This window comes from Dermacentor andersoni, chromosome 1, assembly GCF_023375885.2.
Source record: "Dermacentor andersoni chromosome 1, qqDerAnde1_hic_scaffold, whole genome shotgun sequence".
In the NCBI taxonomy this organism is placed as follows: domain Eukaryota; kingdom Metazoa; phylum Arthropoda; class Arachnida; order Ixodida; family Ixodidae; genus Dermacentor; species Dermacentor andersoni.
Window position 1 is genome coordinate 78306503 of NC_092814.1, and position 20179 is coordinate 78326681.

The 20179-nt window shown below is 46.4% G+C and overlaps 1 protein-coding gene across 3 annotated transcripts in view; it reads left to right on the forward strand.

Annotated features, from left to right (window-relative positions):
• LOC126544048 (uncharacterized) overlaps positions 1-20179 on the forward strand; it is a 266997-nt gene that overhangs the window by 191120 nt on the left and 55698 nt on the right. Inside the window, exons 9-13 of one of the 3 annotated variants that reach the window (XM_050191234.3) lie at positions 3512-4113; positions 6373-6956; positions 7525-7756; positions 9248-9349; positions 10602-10865. In XM_050191234.3, coding sequence (XP_050047191.2) covers positions 3512-4113; positions 6373-6956; positions 7525-7756; positions 9248-9349; positions 10602-10865 — 1784 coding nt within the window. The remainder of the gene's footprint in view (positions 1-3511; positions 4114-6372; positions 6957-7524; positions 7757-9247; positions 9350-10601; positions 10866-20179) is intronic. The other 2 variants (XM_050191236.3, XM_050191235.3) reach the window with 2 other exon arrangements.

The following is a 20179-nucleotide window of genomic DNA, read 5'->3' on the forward strand; positions in this document are numbered from 1 at the left end:
TCATATTCTGCTAAACCAGTTTAACAAATCTTGTACTACAATGCTGGAAAAATGACAGAGCTGACTCGGATGTACAGAAAAAGTTCTGCACTGGCTGAAGGACTTCCCCACACTGGAGTTCGTAATGTTGCGTTTATTGGAGTAGAACAGAAAGTGCACTTCTATTAAAAATGCGACAGTCGGTGCAGAAACGTAAGGCAGACGAGCGGATGTGGCACATTCTTTTCAGGGCCCTCCATGCCTACTACTGCATTTCTAGTCTTCCTGTGCTCTGCGTATAAGCCCCTGTTCAGCCAAGGTTTTTACTCCATGACAGTTGTTCTACAGGGTTCGTAGCAATATTGAAGAAAAAAATTCAATGGTTTTCAAGGACTTTCGAGGCCCCGACACAGTAACTTCAAGGACCTCGTGCAATGTGTGTAGTAGTTTGGACAGGCAATAACTTGTTCAAGAACACCGTTAACTTTAATGCAAACAAAAGAAAGCAAAACAAATCGCATTTCAGTGATTTCAAACATTTGAAAGACTGCTAATTTGCCTTTCACCGCCCACCACTAAACGCACACAAGGAAGCATTTCAAGAAAGCGCTCAGTTTTTCTGCAATAGCACAATTAACTACTTGGACCTGCAACATTTGCAGTTTTTGAATACTGTTTGGTTTGACAGTGTATGTGATGTCATCTGTTGCCTCAGCTTTTTTCACCATCATATAAGCAATAGTCATTTTTAATTTCTTTTTATTGTGTCTGTCGCTCTCAATTTACTCTTCACGGCTTCTCTTCGAATGCCTCAACTGTTGGGCTTCCTGCTTCTGCTCCTCCAAGCACATTTGTCGCCGGTTCCATGTGCATAAAACTGGTATCTGCAGCTCCTTTGTAATTTCAACTTTAAGGATGTCGCTTTCCTTCTATTACCTCCAGAGACAATTTTCTGTGACATGCGAAAGAGTGTCACAGAAGGGAAAAAAAGCGCTTGGCAATGTCTGCTAAGTCTAGCCAAGTGTACAAGTTTAAGGACTTTCCAGTACTTCTAAAAATTCAAGGGTTTTCAATGCCTTGAAAATGGCATTTTAGAAATAAAGGATTTTCAAGGATCGCTACAAACCCTGGATTCTGGCACCTAAATAATTTTACAAGCTTATTTTGGCATGGAGTTAGGAAATTCATGCTTTCTAGCTAACGCTGCACTATCTCTGTACAGTGAAGCCACGAGAGCGCAACTATTTTGGAGTAAAGAAAAATACTGAAAGCTTTTAATACCACTCTTCTTTTTTTCTATGGAGCTTCGTATTGCCTAGTTAAGTTTACGAATGTGCCTGGTTTTGGCGGGCGTTTCTTCGACATTTTCTGGAAGAAGCAGATGTCTAGACCCCGTATTCAGAAATGTATCTTAATACAAAGCTCATGCTTGACTTGATATAAACGACGCCTGGTGCGAACGTCCCCCAAGACGCTCACTGCCTTTCTTTTGGTGCGTTCACGACTTGCGTCGTTTAGATCAAGTCAAGCATGGGCTTCAAGTTATGATGCATTTCTGCATATGGGGGTAAGCGTGCACAATTCCGGGCAACGCACTGTACCATTGACACTGAGAGAAAACGGGGAAAACAGAGTTAATCACTTATGCTCCTAAACTTTCGCGTACCTGTGGTGTGCGTGTATCGTGGAAGAAGAAACAGCGCAAACACAAGGACGAAAAAAAGCATCAACCACACCAGCGCTTCGTGGTGTGGCATGTTTTTGCGTCGTCCTTGTGTTGCGCTGTTTCTTCTAAAATGCTCAACCAATTAGCCGGCAAGTCCATCCTGTGCATATATAAATTGAACACACGCATGAGTGTAGATGGTCTTCGAAGCTTTTAGAACGAGCACTGCCACGGGATACGAGCAGTGCACGCGTAACAAGTGGACACATTAGTCATTTAAACATGCGTGCCAATGCATTTGACGCGGCTATCGACATAAGCAGTCTCCAAATGCTGGAATGCATGCGCTTCAAAACGCTAACGATCCGCTGCTAATGCAGGACAACAGCTCACAGCGGACTGAACCAAACTCTAAACTAATGCACTTGAAAAGAACGCCTACACGGCAGCGTGAGGCACGTCGAAATACCTGGTACTGGCGTCGCAGTTGCTCACCAGTATACGCGCGGAGTAAATTCACATACGTGGATGGTTGGCGCAATACTTTGTATCCGCGTATATTGGAGAACATGGACTGGAGAAGCACTCGATCATGAGCTGAACGGCACATTTGTTATTTTCCTGCGGTGACGACAAGCCGTGAATAGTTCTCACGTTGTCGTCTACGTTGTCTTCCTTCGTTAGTCGTGGCAAGGAATGGAAATGATGCAAACGCACACGTATTCCAGTACACAACAGCACAGCACACTGCAGAGAAACCCCACCCACCACAGCCGATTCATCAAATACGTTTGGTATATATATAACCTCTAAAAGAACACGTCTGGGCGTGGCGGCGCTGTGGTGTAATGGTTATGATGTGTGTTTTGAATTGTACAAATGCGAGTGTACGCGGGTTCGAATTCACATGATGTATAGAGCATTGCGATTCTTGATAAGTATGTGATTCCCTTGTCAATTGTATTCTAATTAGAATGTGTGACTCCTGATTGTGAAATTTGCGAAGATATTTGCAGATTAAGTGTTAATTCGCTTTTTTTTCTCCTCAGTGGCGTTCGTGACGCATACGCATAGGCCGCTTCAGAGCAGTCACGCCTCACGGTAGGCAGCAAATAGCCAGGAAAAAATGACTGCATAACTTTGCTCACGCCTATTCTGAAGGCCGCTTGGAATCGGGCCAGTGTCTCTGAGGAGCCGCCTAGGGAACAGTATACCAGCGGCCCTAAGTTGATCTGATTTCCTGCCTGCATGCGTGACCAGGACTTGGCTAAGAGGGTATTGGGAAGAGCACTAGCACTCTGTTCTGAAGGAGTACAAGCACTCTGTTTGGGGGAGTAGAAGTACTCGGTCTGGCGGTGTACTATTAACCCTGCGGGGAGAGTATTAGCACTCTGCGGAAGAGTACTAGCACTCCCTGTGGGAAGAGTATTATCACTCTGCGGAAGAGTACTAGCAATCCCTTGCGGTGGAGTAACAAAACTCTGTCAGGAGGAGTTGACCTACTCTCTCTCAAAGAGGGTCGATCTACTCTCGAAAAGAGAGTGAAATATGGGACAAGCAGCTACTCCCTCAAAGAGAGTGCCCGGCACTCCCTTAGTTTTTAGAGTGTAGAGGCAAGTCTGCTGCACCTTGCCAGTCGCAGGAGTGCTATAATTTAAATCCAGATGTACGTCGTTGCCGTGTTGCACAATAGCCAGCTTTCCCAACATCCAAACGATAGATTGTTTCGCGTAGAACGTCCACCCATATTCTTTTGCTAACCACACGTGCGGCGGGCAGCGCCTGTCCGTCAGCAGGCGCCGGTCTCTCCGGTTTTCTCCTCTTTGGTGACGAACTTCTTTCTTTCTCATTTTGTTCTTCGGTCAGATCGTGGGAGTCATTCGAGTGAGAAGGCAAAGAGCCGAGGCCGCACACCTTCCAGTCGAGACCGGGAAGAGGTCAAGGCACCGGACAAGGCCGAGACCCACGAGACCGCCACCGAGAGGGAACATTCCGAAGCCATCAGGCAGCAACAGGCACGCCTCCTCGCGGTTGCGAACCAGGCTGACAAGCAGCGGGCCCAAACATCCGATGAACAGTCCGCGCTGGAACAAGCGGCGCCCGGTGCCTGCACAGAGTCGCAGCCCAAATGGGATCCGACGAAGCCTTGGCGCTGCCAGCACTGTACCTTCATCAACGAGGCCGGTTCGCGCATTTGTCTCATCTGCTGCAAGACAACGTTTCGCGAAGAGTCTCCGGCTCCTGTTTCTGACGACGAGGAGCGTCAGAAGAAGAGAGCAGGATTCCAGGACACGCTGGCGGACAAGGAGATCGAGGTGTCTACCGCCAAGAGCGACGCCGATCCTCCGAGCAGCGAGTTAGCCCCTGCTGAGCCCAAGCCCGAGGCCAAGCTGTGTCCCGACACCGACAACGACAACCAGGTGAACTTCACGGACGAGTTTATTAAGGAGCAGCAAGAGGTGGAGAAGGTGAGCGGGACGTGTCGTGGACCGCAGCTGTCGCAAAGGAGTATGCTCGATAATCCTCTTTATTTGTACTAGCAGTCGCAGCAAAGCAGCATTAGTAACAGCAGCGGCAATAATAGTAGTAGTAGTAGTAGTAGTACTAGTAGTAGTAGCAGTAGTAGTAGTATTGGTAGTATTAGTATTAGTAGTAGTAATACTACTACTAGTAGTAGTAGTAGTACTACCACTACTAGTAGTAGTAATAATAGTAGAAGTAGCAGTAGTAGTGGTAGTAGTCACGCTCGGTCGCCGCGGGATGGATTTTCTTAGTTGAGCCAGGAGTTGCAGAAATAGATTGGCAGTTAAAGGGCCGGTGGTCAATTTCGGAAGGCTGTATAGGCCTTCAAAAATCAATGGCAACATTTGAGATTCTTTACAAAATGCGGATATATTGTTCATCCGCTACAGGTGCACTAAAGACAACTGTTCAACAGTATATTTAGCGCAAGAAACCGCTGAACATTTCTGCCTAAAGCTTTGCACATATATGCGTGAAATCTTGCACGCTTGGAATAACATGTTGAGTGTGCCTCTATAGGCTCAAACGTATGAATTTGTGAGCGTTAATTGTAAGCGGTGGTTCGGTCAACGCCGACGCGCGCGCGACAGCTGTGGTTCGCCGCGTCGCGTCTAGACAGTGAGTGAGAAGGGTACAGGAGCAATGCACCCCGATTGAGTTACACAGAAATCAGAAACGCCTCTGTGCTGGGAAAACGCTGGGAGGATCTTACCATGAGCGTGCCAGGTGCGGCAGCCTCCTCTTTTAGAACTTAACTGCGCTAGGGTTTCTTTAGTTGTAACTCTACAAAGCTCGCACATGCTTGCCGCGTTATTTGGCCTCTGTTAACTGGCACGTATGTAGGGCACTCCTTTAATGTTGTCATTGTTACTCAACGTACATCTGGTTATGTCGCAATAGAAGAGCCCTCTAGAAAAAATAAGCTGTGCTTCGCACTCAGGTTTTCTTCAGTCGTCATTAAGAGCCACCAGAGAACGACACCGCTCTGTCGACTAGTTCCAGAATACGTCCTGCCAGCGAAATAGCTGGGCAGACATCTTGTTGCGGACCTTGAGTTTAACAGGAGTCCGACTTGTTTTTTTTTTTTTTAGGCCAATTATGCCCCGGCATCTTTTTTTCTACCAATTAGTTGTGCCGGAAGGCCTGAGGCGCTCCACTAAACATGCGCGCCTCTAATATATCGGTGGAAATAAGTTTTCTGATGTACTGCAAGAATGAACAAGTCAGGATGATCGGAACGTGCTATATTTTTTCCATATTTCATTTAAAGCATGAGAGGATTAACACACAGCAACATACAGTTAGCTTACATAGCCTCGGCGCCAAATGGGTGCGCGTGGTGCCGTTTGTCACTACATAGGACACTAAGTGGCCCTAATGCACTACAAAAAATAAATGAGAAGGCTCAGGTCACCTCTTGCCGCTCGCTCGCATGCGTACTTGCCAAGTTAAGAAATACACTTTTAGAGAGCATTCAGAAGACTGCGGCTAACTCACAGTGGTGGCATAGTGGCTATGGCGTTCCGCATCTGGCCATTCGGTCGCGGGTTCGATTCCTAGCTGTGGTGGTCGGATGACAATTGAGTCGGTAAGTAAGGACACTCGCGCACATTACTAAGGAAGCAGGCTAATGAAGCCTATATGGGGTCAAAATTCAGCCAGAGATCTATAATACGGCGTAATTCAAAGCCCGTGTGTTGCTTCTGGACGTTAAGCCCGTGATTTCTAAAGACTGGGCTTACCTTTTCAAAAAAATGTTTATAGATGCTCATTGCTTTCAAAACACTTGCAGATTACAATCACTCACGCTCTTCACCTGTGTTGTACAAATGAGCCGGAAGGTTTGAAATGTGTGGTCAACTGGTCGAAGTAACGGATGAATAAATATCGGTCCTCGATGACGTGGTAAGTTTTTATTTTGATAGCTGCTAAGTGCTGGTTGTTCGCAATTTGACTGAATTTAGGTTACCAGAAAGGAAGTGTTAAGGGGGGGGGGGGGGGCAGAAGCCGTGGATTTGTGGTGGGTGCGAGTTGAGTAACGTAATTTCGCTACTGACTTTCCAGTTTGACGCGTTCCGTGTTAATACAAAGAAAATCTTGAACAGGAACGGCCGCACTTGTCCACAGAGAAAGAACATCTGGCATCTTGATCTTACTATCGACACCGTACTGACGTTTTGTTTATTTTCTCAAACGACACGCAGGAAATTCGCCGGCGCCTCGAAATCCAGATGCGAATAGACGAAGAAAACCGTCGTATAGAGAGCGCCGGTGTGGTGCACGAAAGGCCAACCGTGCAGCATTTCCAAGGAGATGCCGCAGAGACGGAAAGCTCCAGCATGACGCCACAGCAAGCCATGGCACTCGGCGCCGAAGCAGGGTCGTCGCCTTCCGCCAACGTAAATGCGATCGCCACAGGGGTGCAAGCAGCTTCTAGTTACCAATCAAACGTCCAACAGTGCCACTCATCGAGCCAGACCATGTCAATGGGCAGCGAGCACAGTCCGGCCACGAGTGACTCTTTGCCGCCGGACACGACATCGGGAGTGACTATGCAGAGTGTGAGACCCAAAGTTTTGTATAAGGCGTCGGTAGCTACAGACACTGAGGACTTCACGGATCCTTCAACGTCGTCGCCGCTGTCGGATGCCCAGCAGGACAGGCAGGAGCGCCGCCGGATCTTTGCCGAGGCGAAGGCGCAGTCCCTGGACCATTCCCGGCCAGCATTCCTGCAACCAAAGGGCGCACAAGCGGCCCCCAGGGGCACGCGCATCGGTAACCTGATCAGGTGCGCAGTGTAGGCGCTTTAGGCTGCCGTCCTGATTTTGCGTATATTGAACTAATTTTGCACTGAACCATTAACAACTGCTTACCTGCTCAGTTTTTTCGCTTCCGGAAAGCTAAGTGCTTCTGCACTAACTGCGCTACGCAAGGCAAAATTTAATGCTGTAATAACCGCAAACTTTTCGCATCAATTGTCCAATATATCATCTTAAGATCTGTCTTCATAAGAGGATGAGTCGTTCATAGTACAGCAGTTCATAGTAGACGAACTTCCCGTAAACAGCTACAGCAACAGTGTCACGAGTTCTGAATGTTACGAGTACATAGTAAACTGTATGCATGTATTTTTTTCGCTTAACACAGGGAAGAATAAACACTGGTCCCCTAAGACCAAGTTTTATCAAAAGCACAAGGAACAGATGAGTGGCGAACGAAATGTAAATAGCGGCATCCCCGATATTATGGCACTTTAGAAGCGGGACAAAAGAGAGAACGTACAGTACGGGTTCACTGCAATATTAGGGCCGAGCACTGGCCTGCTGCTGAAACTGCGCTCGCACGCCTCGTGCAAGGACCCTCTCGAAGACGTCTCTGCAAAACACGGAACCAGAGGGCCGCCTGTACCGCAGCCACAGTCGGTCCTCCCTGCACAGCGATATGTCGGACGCGTCGCCGGTGCGCAGGGGCATCGCGAGGCACGGCTCGCTGGCGGAGTTCGACCGCCCGTTTGGCCTGGAGAGCAACAGGAAGGACGACGACGCGTCCTCACTCGTCGGCGCCACATCCAGTAGCTACATCTCGGAGGTACGTGCTCGGCCGGTTTTCCTTTGGCGTGCGTGAGTTCACACTGTCGTTACCGGTATTCGTTTTGAGAAGCTCGACTTAATCTGTAGTTCTGTTTGAATTTAGGAACTGGCTAGAGAAAAAAAAAGAAAGCAACTAACAGCACCAGGTCTTCGTTTTGCTGAAATGTCTACAAAGGATCACCATCGTTACTGGCAGCCAGGCCACAAGCCAACAGGATCGACGCTCTGCAGACATTGCGCAGCTTGATGCGCTGGTGCATGGAAAGAGAAAACTTTAACTACGTATATGTATATACGCAGCTTGACAAGTAGAGTAGTGCAGCACCTGAATGAAGGAGCTCGCGTTGCGTTATTCGGTGCTATACGAATGAAACTTACTGTTGAATGTCCAGAAGCGGCTATTGGCCACGAAGGCTTGGGCTAACTACTGCATGCGTGTAAGCACATTGCGGCGCTTCATCACTACTGGATTTAATCTTTTGGAAGAGAATACTCCAACTGTGCCCAGCTTGTGCTTGTCAGCAGAAACAGAAGCGGCATAAGCAGCGCACCAAATGAAAAGCAGAGGCTGCGCCTTTTGTCTGTTCAAATGAGTTAGTGCTTCAACGAGCAATATTGTTTTTCTGTCTCGTGGTCACTCTTTTTTTGACGAATTTGAAATAATCTGAGATTGAGCACACAGATATGAATATTCCGGAATAGTGCCTTCTTTAAATTGCTCCCATAAGAGTTGCGTCAAGTTTTAAACAAAGGAGCCGCAGATATGCGATAGCAATGCCGCCAGAACCAATTTAATAGCATCAGTATTATTGCGAATGAGTTGTGCATGTCACGGAAATATGTCCGATTGTTTCCGATGCAGAAATGATGGTTTACTGCGGCGTTTCCTTGCGATGATATCGGAATGTCTTTCTAAAATAATAGCTCGATTCCCCACTTCATCTGAAGGTGCTAGCGACGGAAACTTTCTAGTATGAGCATTCTACGGCATGATGTGTATATATGGTGTCCCACGTAAGTTGAGCCAAACTTTAAAAATACAGAAATGCCACGTTGCTGTACGGAATCAAGGTGATGTTGTTTCCCATGAGAGAAGCCCGGGAATACGCGCAATGTGCCTCGAGCGGCCAGTCTCGCGGCAATTTTTCGTGTAATAGCGGGCTTCTCTCATGCTTGGAAAAGCACTTTTACGTAGCCCATATTGAGCCTAAGAAAACTGTGTCGGAAATTTTTCATGTTGCTCTACAATTTTCTCATTGACACTTTTCATCTAATTATAACATTTGAGAAGACGATGAATAATTAAGAATAATTAGGTAATTAGGCGGTAAGCAAAAAAAAATAATTTGAGTATCACCAAGCGATGGCAAACAACATTGCCTTGGTTTTGTCCAGCTGCGTGGCATTTGCATATTTTAAATGTTTGCCTCAAGTTACGTGGGACACTCGGTATGTGACGTGTGCTGCTGTTGATGACATCCGTACGCAGGGCAGGAAGCAGGACTACTACCTTAGCCTGGAGGAGCTGGTGCAGCAACGCAAGCAGGAGCAGATGCGCACGCAGGGACTCGAGCTGGTCCGCCTCATTCGGGTACGTCAACGCAAAGAGAAGGACCGTTCAGAATGTCCGAAGAGCGCTTTCGGCAACGTTTGGCAGCGCTTCACAACAGAACGTCTAACGTTCGATTTATTCAACTTGCTGTTTTTCTTCTTGACTCAACATTTTTCTCGCTTCGGCGTCAAACAGATCAGGCCTCAAAACTGTAAGATGTGTCCTTGATTTGCTGTATTTATTTCAGTGAATAAATAAGCACAAACAAAATGTTCCCAAGAAAACGGATACTTAAATTGATCAATAGTGATACGAACAAGGGAAGCGTCAGGCTGGAGCCAACGTTACGACGAGGGCAGTTGCCTCATCAAGTCCGCTCGTCGAAAGGTTGGCTCCACCATGTCGTATCGCTTGTCCATCCTCTGTTGATCGGTTTAATAAAGTATACTTCTAGCAAAGTTGTAGGGTCATTTACCCAGAAGAGCGACTATCTTCATCAGATTGCTTTTCGAATGAAACAGAGAATAAAAAATAGAAAATGTCTAACACGACAACGTCCAGGCGAATCTCTTATAGCAATTCTTGTAGAATGGCATTTAGCCAGTGCAGCTGTCATCTTCAATGCTTTGCAAGCGGACTAGCGAAGGAAGAGAGCGGTTTTGCGAAAGCTCGTCTTATCAACAATGATTATAGAGTGAAAGTTTTAAAACTTACATCATTAGTGAAAGACTATAACGTAAATTAATAAAATTTCTCAAAAGAATTAAAGAACTGTTGTGGAGCAGGCAGTACACGGAATGTATTTTCGTTTCCTTTTCAACTTTAATGCTTGTCGCCGGCTCTGATATCATTTGTTCAATAGAATAGCTTGCATTCACCTTGAGTGGTATGGAGAGTGTCTTAAGTCACTCAACGACTATTAAGAAAAGCAAGTTTCACTACTTGTTATCTATAGCGTGTTCGCAGCGAGTTTCCACGGTCATCGAGCGAGATGTGTCCATGTTTACCTGTGTGCGCTTGACACTGTGCTTGTTACTTTAATTAGTAGGCGAATGTTTACAAGTTTATACGGCCGATAAATCTACCATCCTTACTTCGTATAGCTATATACTAATTTGCTATCACAATCGATGCTTCGTCTTTCGGGTGGAACTGCGACTTTTTTTTTTCTATTTATCCATCCGGGTCGTTGATTACGCTAGAATCAACCCTAACTACATTATAAATCACGCAATTCTTGCATGTCTTGAGGTGTTTCAAAAAAGTTTCCTTTTGTGTCTGTTCCGCCCAGGAAGCTGAACAGCGCGGCTTCACAGCCGATGACCTGCAGGTGGCAATGAACCACTGCGGCAATGACAATCCCATCAACTGGTTGCGGGACAACTGGCAGAACATGACGGAGACTGTCGTGACGCTTGCCACAAACTACGGCCACGACCGGCGAGAAAATACCATCGGCATTGTGTCCGTCAGCGAGGCCCAGAACGCACTGCGTCGCCAGAAGGGCAACATCTGGGCTGCCGTCACCGAGTGCGTCGAGAACCGCCAGAGAATGGTATAATGCGCCATTTGCACTCTTCTCCCTTTGCCTTTCGCTATCTTGGCGTCTGGTGCCCTGCTAGTCTCTGCACCAAGACACAAGTTTCGCCTATCCGAATAACTGCAGTCGTTTACTTCAGAGATGATGGCTAACGTCATCATCATCATCATCATCAGCCTAGTTACGCCCACTGCAGGGCAAAGGCCTCTCCCATACTTCTCCAACTACCCCGGTCATGTACTAATTGTGGCCATGTATTTGCAAACGTCTTAATGTCATCCGCCCACCTAACTTTCTGCCGCCCCCTACTACGCTTCCCTTCCCTTGGAATCCAGTCCGTAACCCTTAATGACCATCGGTTATCTTCCCTCCTCATTACATGTTTGGCCCATGCCCATTTCTTTTTCTTGATTTCAACTAAGATGTCATTTACCCGCGTTTGTTCCCTCACCCAATCTGCTCTTTTCTTATCCCTTAACGTTACACCTATCATTCTTCTTTCCATAGCTCGTTGCGTCGTCCTCAATTTCAGCAGAACCCTTTTCGTAAGCCTCCAGGTTTCTGCCCCGTAGGTGAGTACTGGTGAGACACAGCTGTTATACACTTTCCTCTTGAGGGATAGTGGCAACCTGCTGTTCATGATTTGAGAATGCCTGCCAAATGCACCCCAGCCCATTCTTATTCTTCTGGTTATTTCAGTCTCATGATCCGGATCCGTGGTCACTACCTGCCCCAAGTAGATGTATTCCCTTACCACTTCCAGTGCCTCGCTACCTATCGTAAACTGCTGTTCTCTTCCGAGACTGTTAAACATTACTTTAGTTTTCTGTAGATTAATTTTCAGACCCACCCTTCTGCTTTGCCTCCCCAGGTCAGTGAGCATGCATTGCAATTGGTCTCCTGAGTTACTAAGCAAGGCAATATCATCAGCGAATCGCAAGTTGCTAAGGTATTCTCCATCAACCTTTATCCCCAATTCTTCCCACTCCAGGTCTCTGAATACCTCCTGTAAACATGCTGTGAATAGCATTGGACATATCGTATCTCCCTGTCTGACGCCTTTCTTTATTGTGATTTTGTTGCTTTCTTTGTGGAGGATTACGGTGGCTGTGGAACCGCTATAGATATCTTCCAGTATCTTTACATAGGGCTCATCTACACCCTGATTCCGTAGTGCCTTCATGACTGCTGAGGTTTCGACTGAATCAAATGCTTTTTCGTAATGAATGAAGGCTATATATAAGGGTTGGTTATATTCCGCACATTTCTCTATCAACTGATTGATAGTGTCAATATGGTCTATTGTTGAGTAGCCTTTACGGAATCCTGCCTGGTCCTTCGGTTGACAGAAATCTAAGGTATTCCTGATTCTATTTGCGATTACCTTAGTAAATACTTTGTAGGCAACGGACAGTAAGCTGATCGGTCTATAATTTTTCAAGTATTTGGCGTCCCCTTTCTTATGGATTAGGATTATGTTAGCGTTTTTCAAAGATTCCGGTACGTTCGAGGTCATGAGGCATTGTGTATATAGGGCGGCCAATCTTTCTAGGACAGTGCTCCCACCATCCTTCAACAAATCTGCTGTTACCTGATCCTCCCCAGCTGCCTTCCCCCTTTGCATAGCTCCCAAGGCGTTCTTTACCTCTTCCGGTGTTACTTGTGGGATTTCAAATTCCTCTAGACTATTCTCTCTCACCTTATCGTCGTGGGTGTTACTGGTACTGTATAAATCTCTATAAAACTCTTCAGCCACTTGAACTATCTCATCCATATTAGTAACGATATTGCCGGCTTTGTCTCTTAACGCACACATCTGATTCTTGTCTATTCCTAGTTTCTTCTTTACTGCTTTTAGGCTTCCTCCGTTCCTGAGAGCCTGTTCAATTCTATCCATATTATATTTCCTTATGTCCGCTGTCTTACGCTTGTTGATTAACTTAGAAAGTTCTGCCAGTTCTATTCTAGCTGTAGGGTTAGAGGCTTTCATACATTGGCGTTTCTTGATCAGATCTTTCGTCTCCTGCGATAGCTTACTGGTTTCCTGTATAACGGCGTTACCACCGACTTCTATTGCGCACTCCTTAATGATGCCCATAAGATTGTCGTTCATTGCTTCAACACTATGGTCCTCTTCCTGGGTTAAACCAAATACCTGTTCTGTAGCTCGATCCGGAATTCCTCTAGTTTCCCTCTTACCGCTAACTCATTGATTGGCTTCTTATGTACCAGTTTCTTCCGTTCCCTCCTCAAGTCAAGGCTAATTCGAGTTCTTACCATCCTATGGTCACTGCAGCGCACCTTGCCGAGCACGTCTACATCTTGTATGATGCCAGGGTTCGCGCAGAGTATGAAGTCGATTTCATTTCTAGTCTCACCATTCGGGCTCCTCCACGTCCACTTTCGGCTAACCCGCTTGCGGAAGAAGGTTTTCATTATCCGGCTATTCACTATGAATAGCCTATGAATAGGCTAGCACTAACATATATCAGAATGTGCTTAAGGGTCTTCATGCCTCGCGTCTTACAGACATGTACTCATTTGTACTAAATTTTAGATATCAACTAGCTGCGGAGCGACAGCGGTGTTTGAAATGTGCGGTAACGTTTCACTGATGTAAGAGTACGAGCCAGTTCCTGCCTCACAAGGATATGGGGAATATGTTTTTGAGTTCTGTTATGAATGCGTTATTGCTGTGGAGTGACTGAGGTAGGAAATATCTCGGCTAATTCTAGCTATTGTTTTTTACAGCGTAATAAGTTAATGGAGAAAGTGCAGTAAAGACAATGCTGCTAAACATCAGCACGCTGTACGACAGAGCGTTCTGTTAGCGTTTAACTGCTGTACATGTCATTGCACCAAATGCGAGACATACTTCAGATAATTTATTTTATCTTTGGCGCAGGAGCCGTCAGTGTGTTTAACAAGGGTAGTGTGTCCTGACGTACATGTCGCTCAAAGCTTAGGCCGCAATAGAGTACGAAAAGGCCGTCACTGCATACATGGCCATGCGAACCCACTTATCACAAACACCAATCTACACTTTGTTCGCTGAAATATATTTCAATACGCTCGCTTTTTGCTGCAGCAGGTGCCCTGACCATAGTCCTAGGGAGAGAACGAGAAAGAGAGAGAGACGGGAAATAGGAGATGAAAAACAGAGGTTAACGAGAGTAATTGTCCAATTGGCCACTCTGCTCGCGGGGAAGAGGAAAGGGCACAAAAGAAGAAAAAAAAAAGACGAGAAGATATTAAAGGGATCTGTCCGCCCAAGCACGAGAAAGGCACCTGACAACGACTGCAGTTCTTCTTTCAGTAAAGACGCTTAGAAACAAAGGAAAGAAATTACACCCAGGGCTTTCAAACCAACTCCGGCTGACGTCGGCTGGAACCAGGGTTCATGAATTCTCTTTTTCGTAAGGAGGCGGCTGTCAAGCGTGTCGAGCCTGGTGCAGGGCGCTTTTATTTGTACATTGAAAGGAGGACAATCACAGAGGAGGTGCGAAACCGCCTTTTTGCGCACGATGGAAGTATTTTATGTAAGGTTAAAAGGGCACCTCTCCTGTCTTCACAGTTTATTCACTCATGCATGTTTTAAACGTTTTCGAGGTCCTAACCACAACAGGCCTCAGGACAAATAGCACAACGTATCCTGAACTGAATTCTGGGGTTAATGTGACTACCTGAAACAAGCCAAATGTATTTTTTTTCCAGAAAGCGTTTTGAAGTACCTAGGAATACATTTAAGCGCAGTAATTAGCCAAGTAACATAACTATATCGTAGTTGGATCTTGCTTTGTACTAATATTAACGTCTGGATGTTCGTCGTCTGAGCTGCAACGAAATTAGCGATAAGGTGTTCTACTTTTAAAACCAAAGCTAAGGTTTTTTTAACGAAAGTTGCCAATAGAGAGAGAGCAAATGATAAAGGAAAGGTAGAGAGGTTAACCAGGACTGAGCCCGGTTGACTACCTTACACTGGGGAAAGGGAAAAGGGGACGGAAAGATTAAAAAAAGAAGAGAAAGTCTTAAAAATTATGGGGTTTTCTTACGTGCCAAAACCACTTTCTGATTAAGAGGCACGCCGTAGTGGAGGACTCCGGAAATTTCGACCACCTGGGGTTCTTTAACGTGCACCTAAATCTAAGTACACGGGTGTTTTGGCATTTCGCCCCCATCGAAATGCGGCCGCCGTGGCCGGGATTCGATCCCGCGACCTCGTGCTCAGCAGAAGAGAAAGTCTACTGGGGATACTGGGGATACTGTAGTTGACAATATTTCCCATATAACTACAGGGTGTTCAAAATTAAGCTATATGGTTTACTTAAATTTAGGCACTGGGAGGCTCGCGAAGACCACCTGTGCAAGTATGTGGCCAGGGGGGCACAAAGTGAGATGATAGTTAGCCCTGTCAGCAGTGCACTTAACTAAAATTGAATAATTAACTTTTTTTGACTGCAGTATGTGGTATAGAGGCAGTCGTGTTTCTACATAGTATCAGTTGGAAGAATTCTTCTAGCGTGTCTGTGCTCAGAGATATGCGACTCCAAATTTTAATTGTCGTTCGCATGATTACGCATGCAAGAGAGTTAGGAATGGCGCAAAGGTCCTCCCTGATGTGACGCGGCTGTTGCGTGCGGCGTTTAGTCTGACAACGGGGCGGAGGCATAGGCAAAGATGATAACAGTCCCTCTTCCCCTCTCGGCTGGCGAAATAAAAAATCGAAGAACCTGGAACTGCTGTCGTAACACGCGACGGCACAACCTGTAACGATGGCGGCAGCTGCCATGCCGAGATAATGGCGCGAGCGGAGAAGCCGGAGGGCAGAGCGCGTGCGTAATGGTGACGAGACGAGCGGGCATGGTCCTTGCCGGGGCTGCGCAAATAAAATGCCTGCTGATTTCCAACTACTGTAAGTTTTATTGAAATCAAGAGCAACAACTGCACGGCACACCGCGCTGTCATATATTGATTTCGCCAGCCCAGAGGGGAAGGGGAACAGTTATCATCTTTGCCTATGCTATCGCCCTCTTGTCAGACTAAACGTCGCACGCAACATCAGGGAGGAGCTTCGCGCCGATCCTCGCTCTCTTGCATACGTAATCATGCGAACGACAATTTAAATTTGGAGTCGGATATCGCGGAGCACAGGCATCCTAGAAGAATTCTTCCAAGTGAAACTGTATAAAAGCACGACTGCCTCTAACTTTTGAATACAAACATACACACTTACTACAGTCAATAGAAAGTTAATTATTCAATTTTAGGTAATTACTCTGCTGACAGCGATAATTATCATCTCACTTTGTGTCTCCCTGGCCTCATAACTTATTTGCACAGGTATTCTTAGCGTGCCTCCTAGTGCCTAATTTAAGAAAACCATAAAGCTGAATTTTGAACACCCGGTATATCAAAGCAAGTTTCCTTTGCTTTCAACATGCTACTTCAAAAGCTGTATGCTCTGCTTGCAAAAGCTTTGGAAACGAGCAAATACACGCAGTAACGCGCGAGCACGCATCCGTGGGGGGGGGGGGGGGGGGGGGACATCTCCGTGCACCGACATCACTGACACGCAACATCCCTGTTTTTATTGGATTACTAGCTCTTCCAGAAAAAAGAAAAAAAAAATTAGGAAAGAGAGAGGGAGGCTTCATGCAAACTGTGTAGCTCCTATAGGCAGGGAGATTTACGATAACCAGGATTGCACTCGGTTTGTGGCATTACATGCACAGGGCAGGGCACCTTGGCAAGCACGTCCGCATCTTGTATGATGCCAGGGTTAACGCAGAGTATGAGGTCTATTTCATTTCTAGTCTCGCCATTCGGGCTCCTCCACGTTCACTTTCGGCTATCCCGCTTGCGGAATAAGGTATTTATTATCCGCATATTATTCCTTTCTGCAAACTCTACTAATAACTCTCCCCTGGTATTCCTAGAACCTATGCCATATTCCCCCACTGACTTGTCTCCAGCCTGCTTCTTGCCTACCCTGGCATTGAAGTCGCGCATCAGTATAGCGTATTTTGTTTTTACTTTAGCCATCGCCGATTCCACGTCTTCATAGAAGCTTTCAACGTCCTGGTCATCATAACTGGATGTAGGGGCGTAGACCTGTACGACTTTCAATTTGTACCTCTTATTAAGTTTCACAACAAGACCTGCCACCTTCTCGTTAATACTATAGAGTTCCCGTATGTACTAGCTATATCCTTATAATCAGGAATCCGACTCCTAGTTCTCGGTACTCCGCTAAGCCCCGGCAGCACAGGATCTGCCCGCTTTTTAGCACTGTATATGCTTCTTTTGTCCTCCTATAACCTCACTGAGCCCTATTATATCCCATTTACTGCCCGCTAAACGAGAAAGCGTTTGATTCAGTCGAAACCTCAGCAGCGACGATGATGATGAGTTCGTTGTTTTATGGAGCAGGGGCCAATTATGACCAAAGAGCGCGAGGTCAGTGTTGATGGGTTTGCAGTGGGTAGATGAATTCCGTGAGTGATTGTGACGTAGCTGTAAAGGGCCTAAAAGCAATCTTTGTAAAGTGCATAAAAGCTATATGTAATAAAATTATGGCAATGACTAGTGAGTACTACTAAGAACACAAAAGATACATTGTGATAGAATGATGATATTTAAAAATACATGAAGGTAAACGTTTGCAAGAAGCACTACTGCCTAAGAGAGCCCTTGGAACGGAAGGGCCTGAAGGCATGTGCTATACAAGAATATATTATCGCAGCGGCATCCTCTGGAGAGAGGATGTGCTACAAATTCGTAGGGCTAACAACATGTAAGACAACATCGTTTAGGAAATTTAGGACTGCTCTGGTGTCAAACAACGGTTCTTTACCAAGAAACATTACAGGATGAAGGGGGATGTGCTGCCGGTATGCTAGCGGAAGAAACCTCAGCAGTCATGGAGGCATTACGGAATCAGGATGTAGACGAGCCGTATGTAAAAATACTGAAAGATATCTATAGCGGCTCCACAGCCACCATAGTCCTCCATAAAGAAATCAAGAAAATCCCAATAAAGAAAGGAGTCACGCAGGGAGATACGATCTCTCCAATGCTATTCACAGCGTGTTTACAGGAGGTATTCAGAGACCTTGATTGGGAAGAATTGGGGATAAGAGTTAATGGAGAATACCTTAGTAACTTGCGATTCGCTGATGATATTGCCTTGCTTAGTAACTCAGGGGACCAATTGCAATGCATGCTCACTGATCTGGAGAGCCAAAGCAGAAGGGTGGGTCTAAATATTAATCTGCAGAAAACTAAGGTAATGTTTAACAGTATCGATAGAGAACAGCAGTTTACGATAGGTAGCGAGACACTGGAAGTGGTAAGGGAATACATCTACTTAGGGCAGGAAGCGACCGCGGATCCGGATCATGAGACTGAAATAATCAGAAGAATAAGAATGGGCTGGGGTGCGTTTGGCAGGCATTCTCAGATCATGAACAGCAGGTTGCCATTATCCCTCAAGAGAAAAGTGTATAACAGCTGTGTCTTACCAGTGCTCACGTACGGGGCAGTAACCCGAAGGGTTACGAAAAGGGTTCTACTTAAATTGAGGACGACGCAACGAGCTATGGAAAGAAGAATGATGGGTGTAACGTTAAGGGATAAGAAAAGAGCAGATTGGGTGAAGGAACAAGCGCGAGTTAATGACATCTTAGTTGAAATCAAGGAAAAGAAATGGGCATGGGCAGGACATGTAATGAGAAGGGAAGATAACCGATGGTCATTAAGGGTTACGGACTGGATTCCAAGGGAAGGGAAGCGTAGCAGGGGGCGGCAGAAAGTTAGGTGGGCGGATGAGATTAGGAAGTTTGCAGGGACGACATGGCCACAATTAGTACATGACCGCTGTAGTTGGAGAAGTATGGGAGAGGCCTTTGTCCTGCAGTGGGCGTAACCAGGCTGATGAATTCCTCCAATAGCACTGCTGGACTCGTCTCACTAGATGACGTTCTATCGGTAAACGTTGCCAGGTTCAAATTCCAATTGCGGCCTGTCCGGACCCAGAGATTCTTAGCAGCCTCTGCTGTGTCCCAGGTTTGACCGCTGCCGTGGTCAGTTGCTTCGCAGCTGCTGGGGACTGAGGGCCGGGGTTTGATTGTTGTATTAATATAGAAGGGTTGGCCAAGTACTGCACCAGTGTGGCCAATCCTGCTCTGGTGAGGGAGTGCGCGTTACCGGTTCTGGTCACCGGGATCAAGCCGCACTCTAGACCTGTTTATGCAATTTCATCAAAACGTGGATCTTCTTTTTTTTTAATCGGGTGGAAAATTGCACGGCACCGGGATTCAAACCACGGTCCTCTTGCACGCGAGGCGGATGCTCTACCTCTACGCCGCCACTGCTCCACACAATTATGTGGTCGCAATTATGTGGTCGCAATTATGTGCAGCTTCACCAGGGCATTGAGGGAGAAACAGGCCTTTGTCAAACGTTAACTCCGGACGGGGGCTCCCTTTCTTCGCTCAGTGTTGGTTAGTTGTTAAACTTATTGTTATACGGCCGCTTAACTACAGGTGTTCGATGCAGTACCGAGCGTTTTCGCATTGTTGAGCAATGGTTGTGGGGAGTCCACTCAATTAAAAAATGTTTATTCACATCATTTTATACATTCGATACCATTCAGAAGTAAACGTTTGCCCGGTCAGCTGACTAGCTTGTAAATGAGAAACATCTGAAAGCAATTACACCTCACCATGACAACGACGGCAACGAAACGCAGGCGCAGCACGTCATGAGATGCACGCAGAGTGCCGTGTTCGTCGAAGGAGCAAAGCGTAATACTGCAGCACCGCTCATCGTTTTTTAAGAGATGCAAACATGACAAGATTGCCCGAATAATAAGTAGCTTTGCCTAAACCAACAAAACAAGTTCGTAAGCTGCCCAAAGGTGAGGTAAATGTGTGTAAATTATCTAGCAGAGGTTGGCTACTTCATGCGTTTACCCCGCAGCTGGTGCCTCTGTGCAGTAATGCTGTACGTCTCCCTTCCAGCAGGATCCTTATACTCTGGCCGCACCTGCGTATTCCGAGGCCGCGCGCTCCCTATATTGAAAGCGATCTGCAGACTGTAGGTGTGCCGACAGCTCATGAGTACCTTTGTGCGCGCTGTGTTCTCGCCACTCAGTTTGCGTTGAAGTGATAGACAGCACGAAGGTCACTTCGCTCGCTGCTGCTGCCGCGCTTCGTCACGCCAGCGTTCTGACAGCGAGTGTCCGCGGTCATCGAGTGTGATGTGTTCACGTTTGCCTGTGCGCGCTGACACCATGATTGTTAAGTTAGTTAGTAAGCGAATTCTCCCAA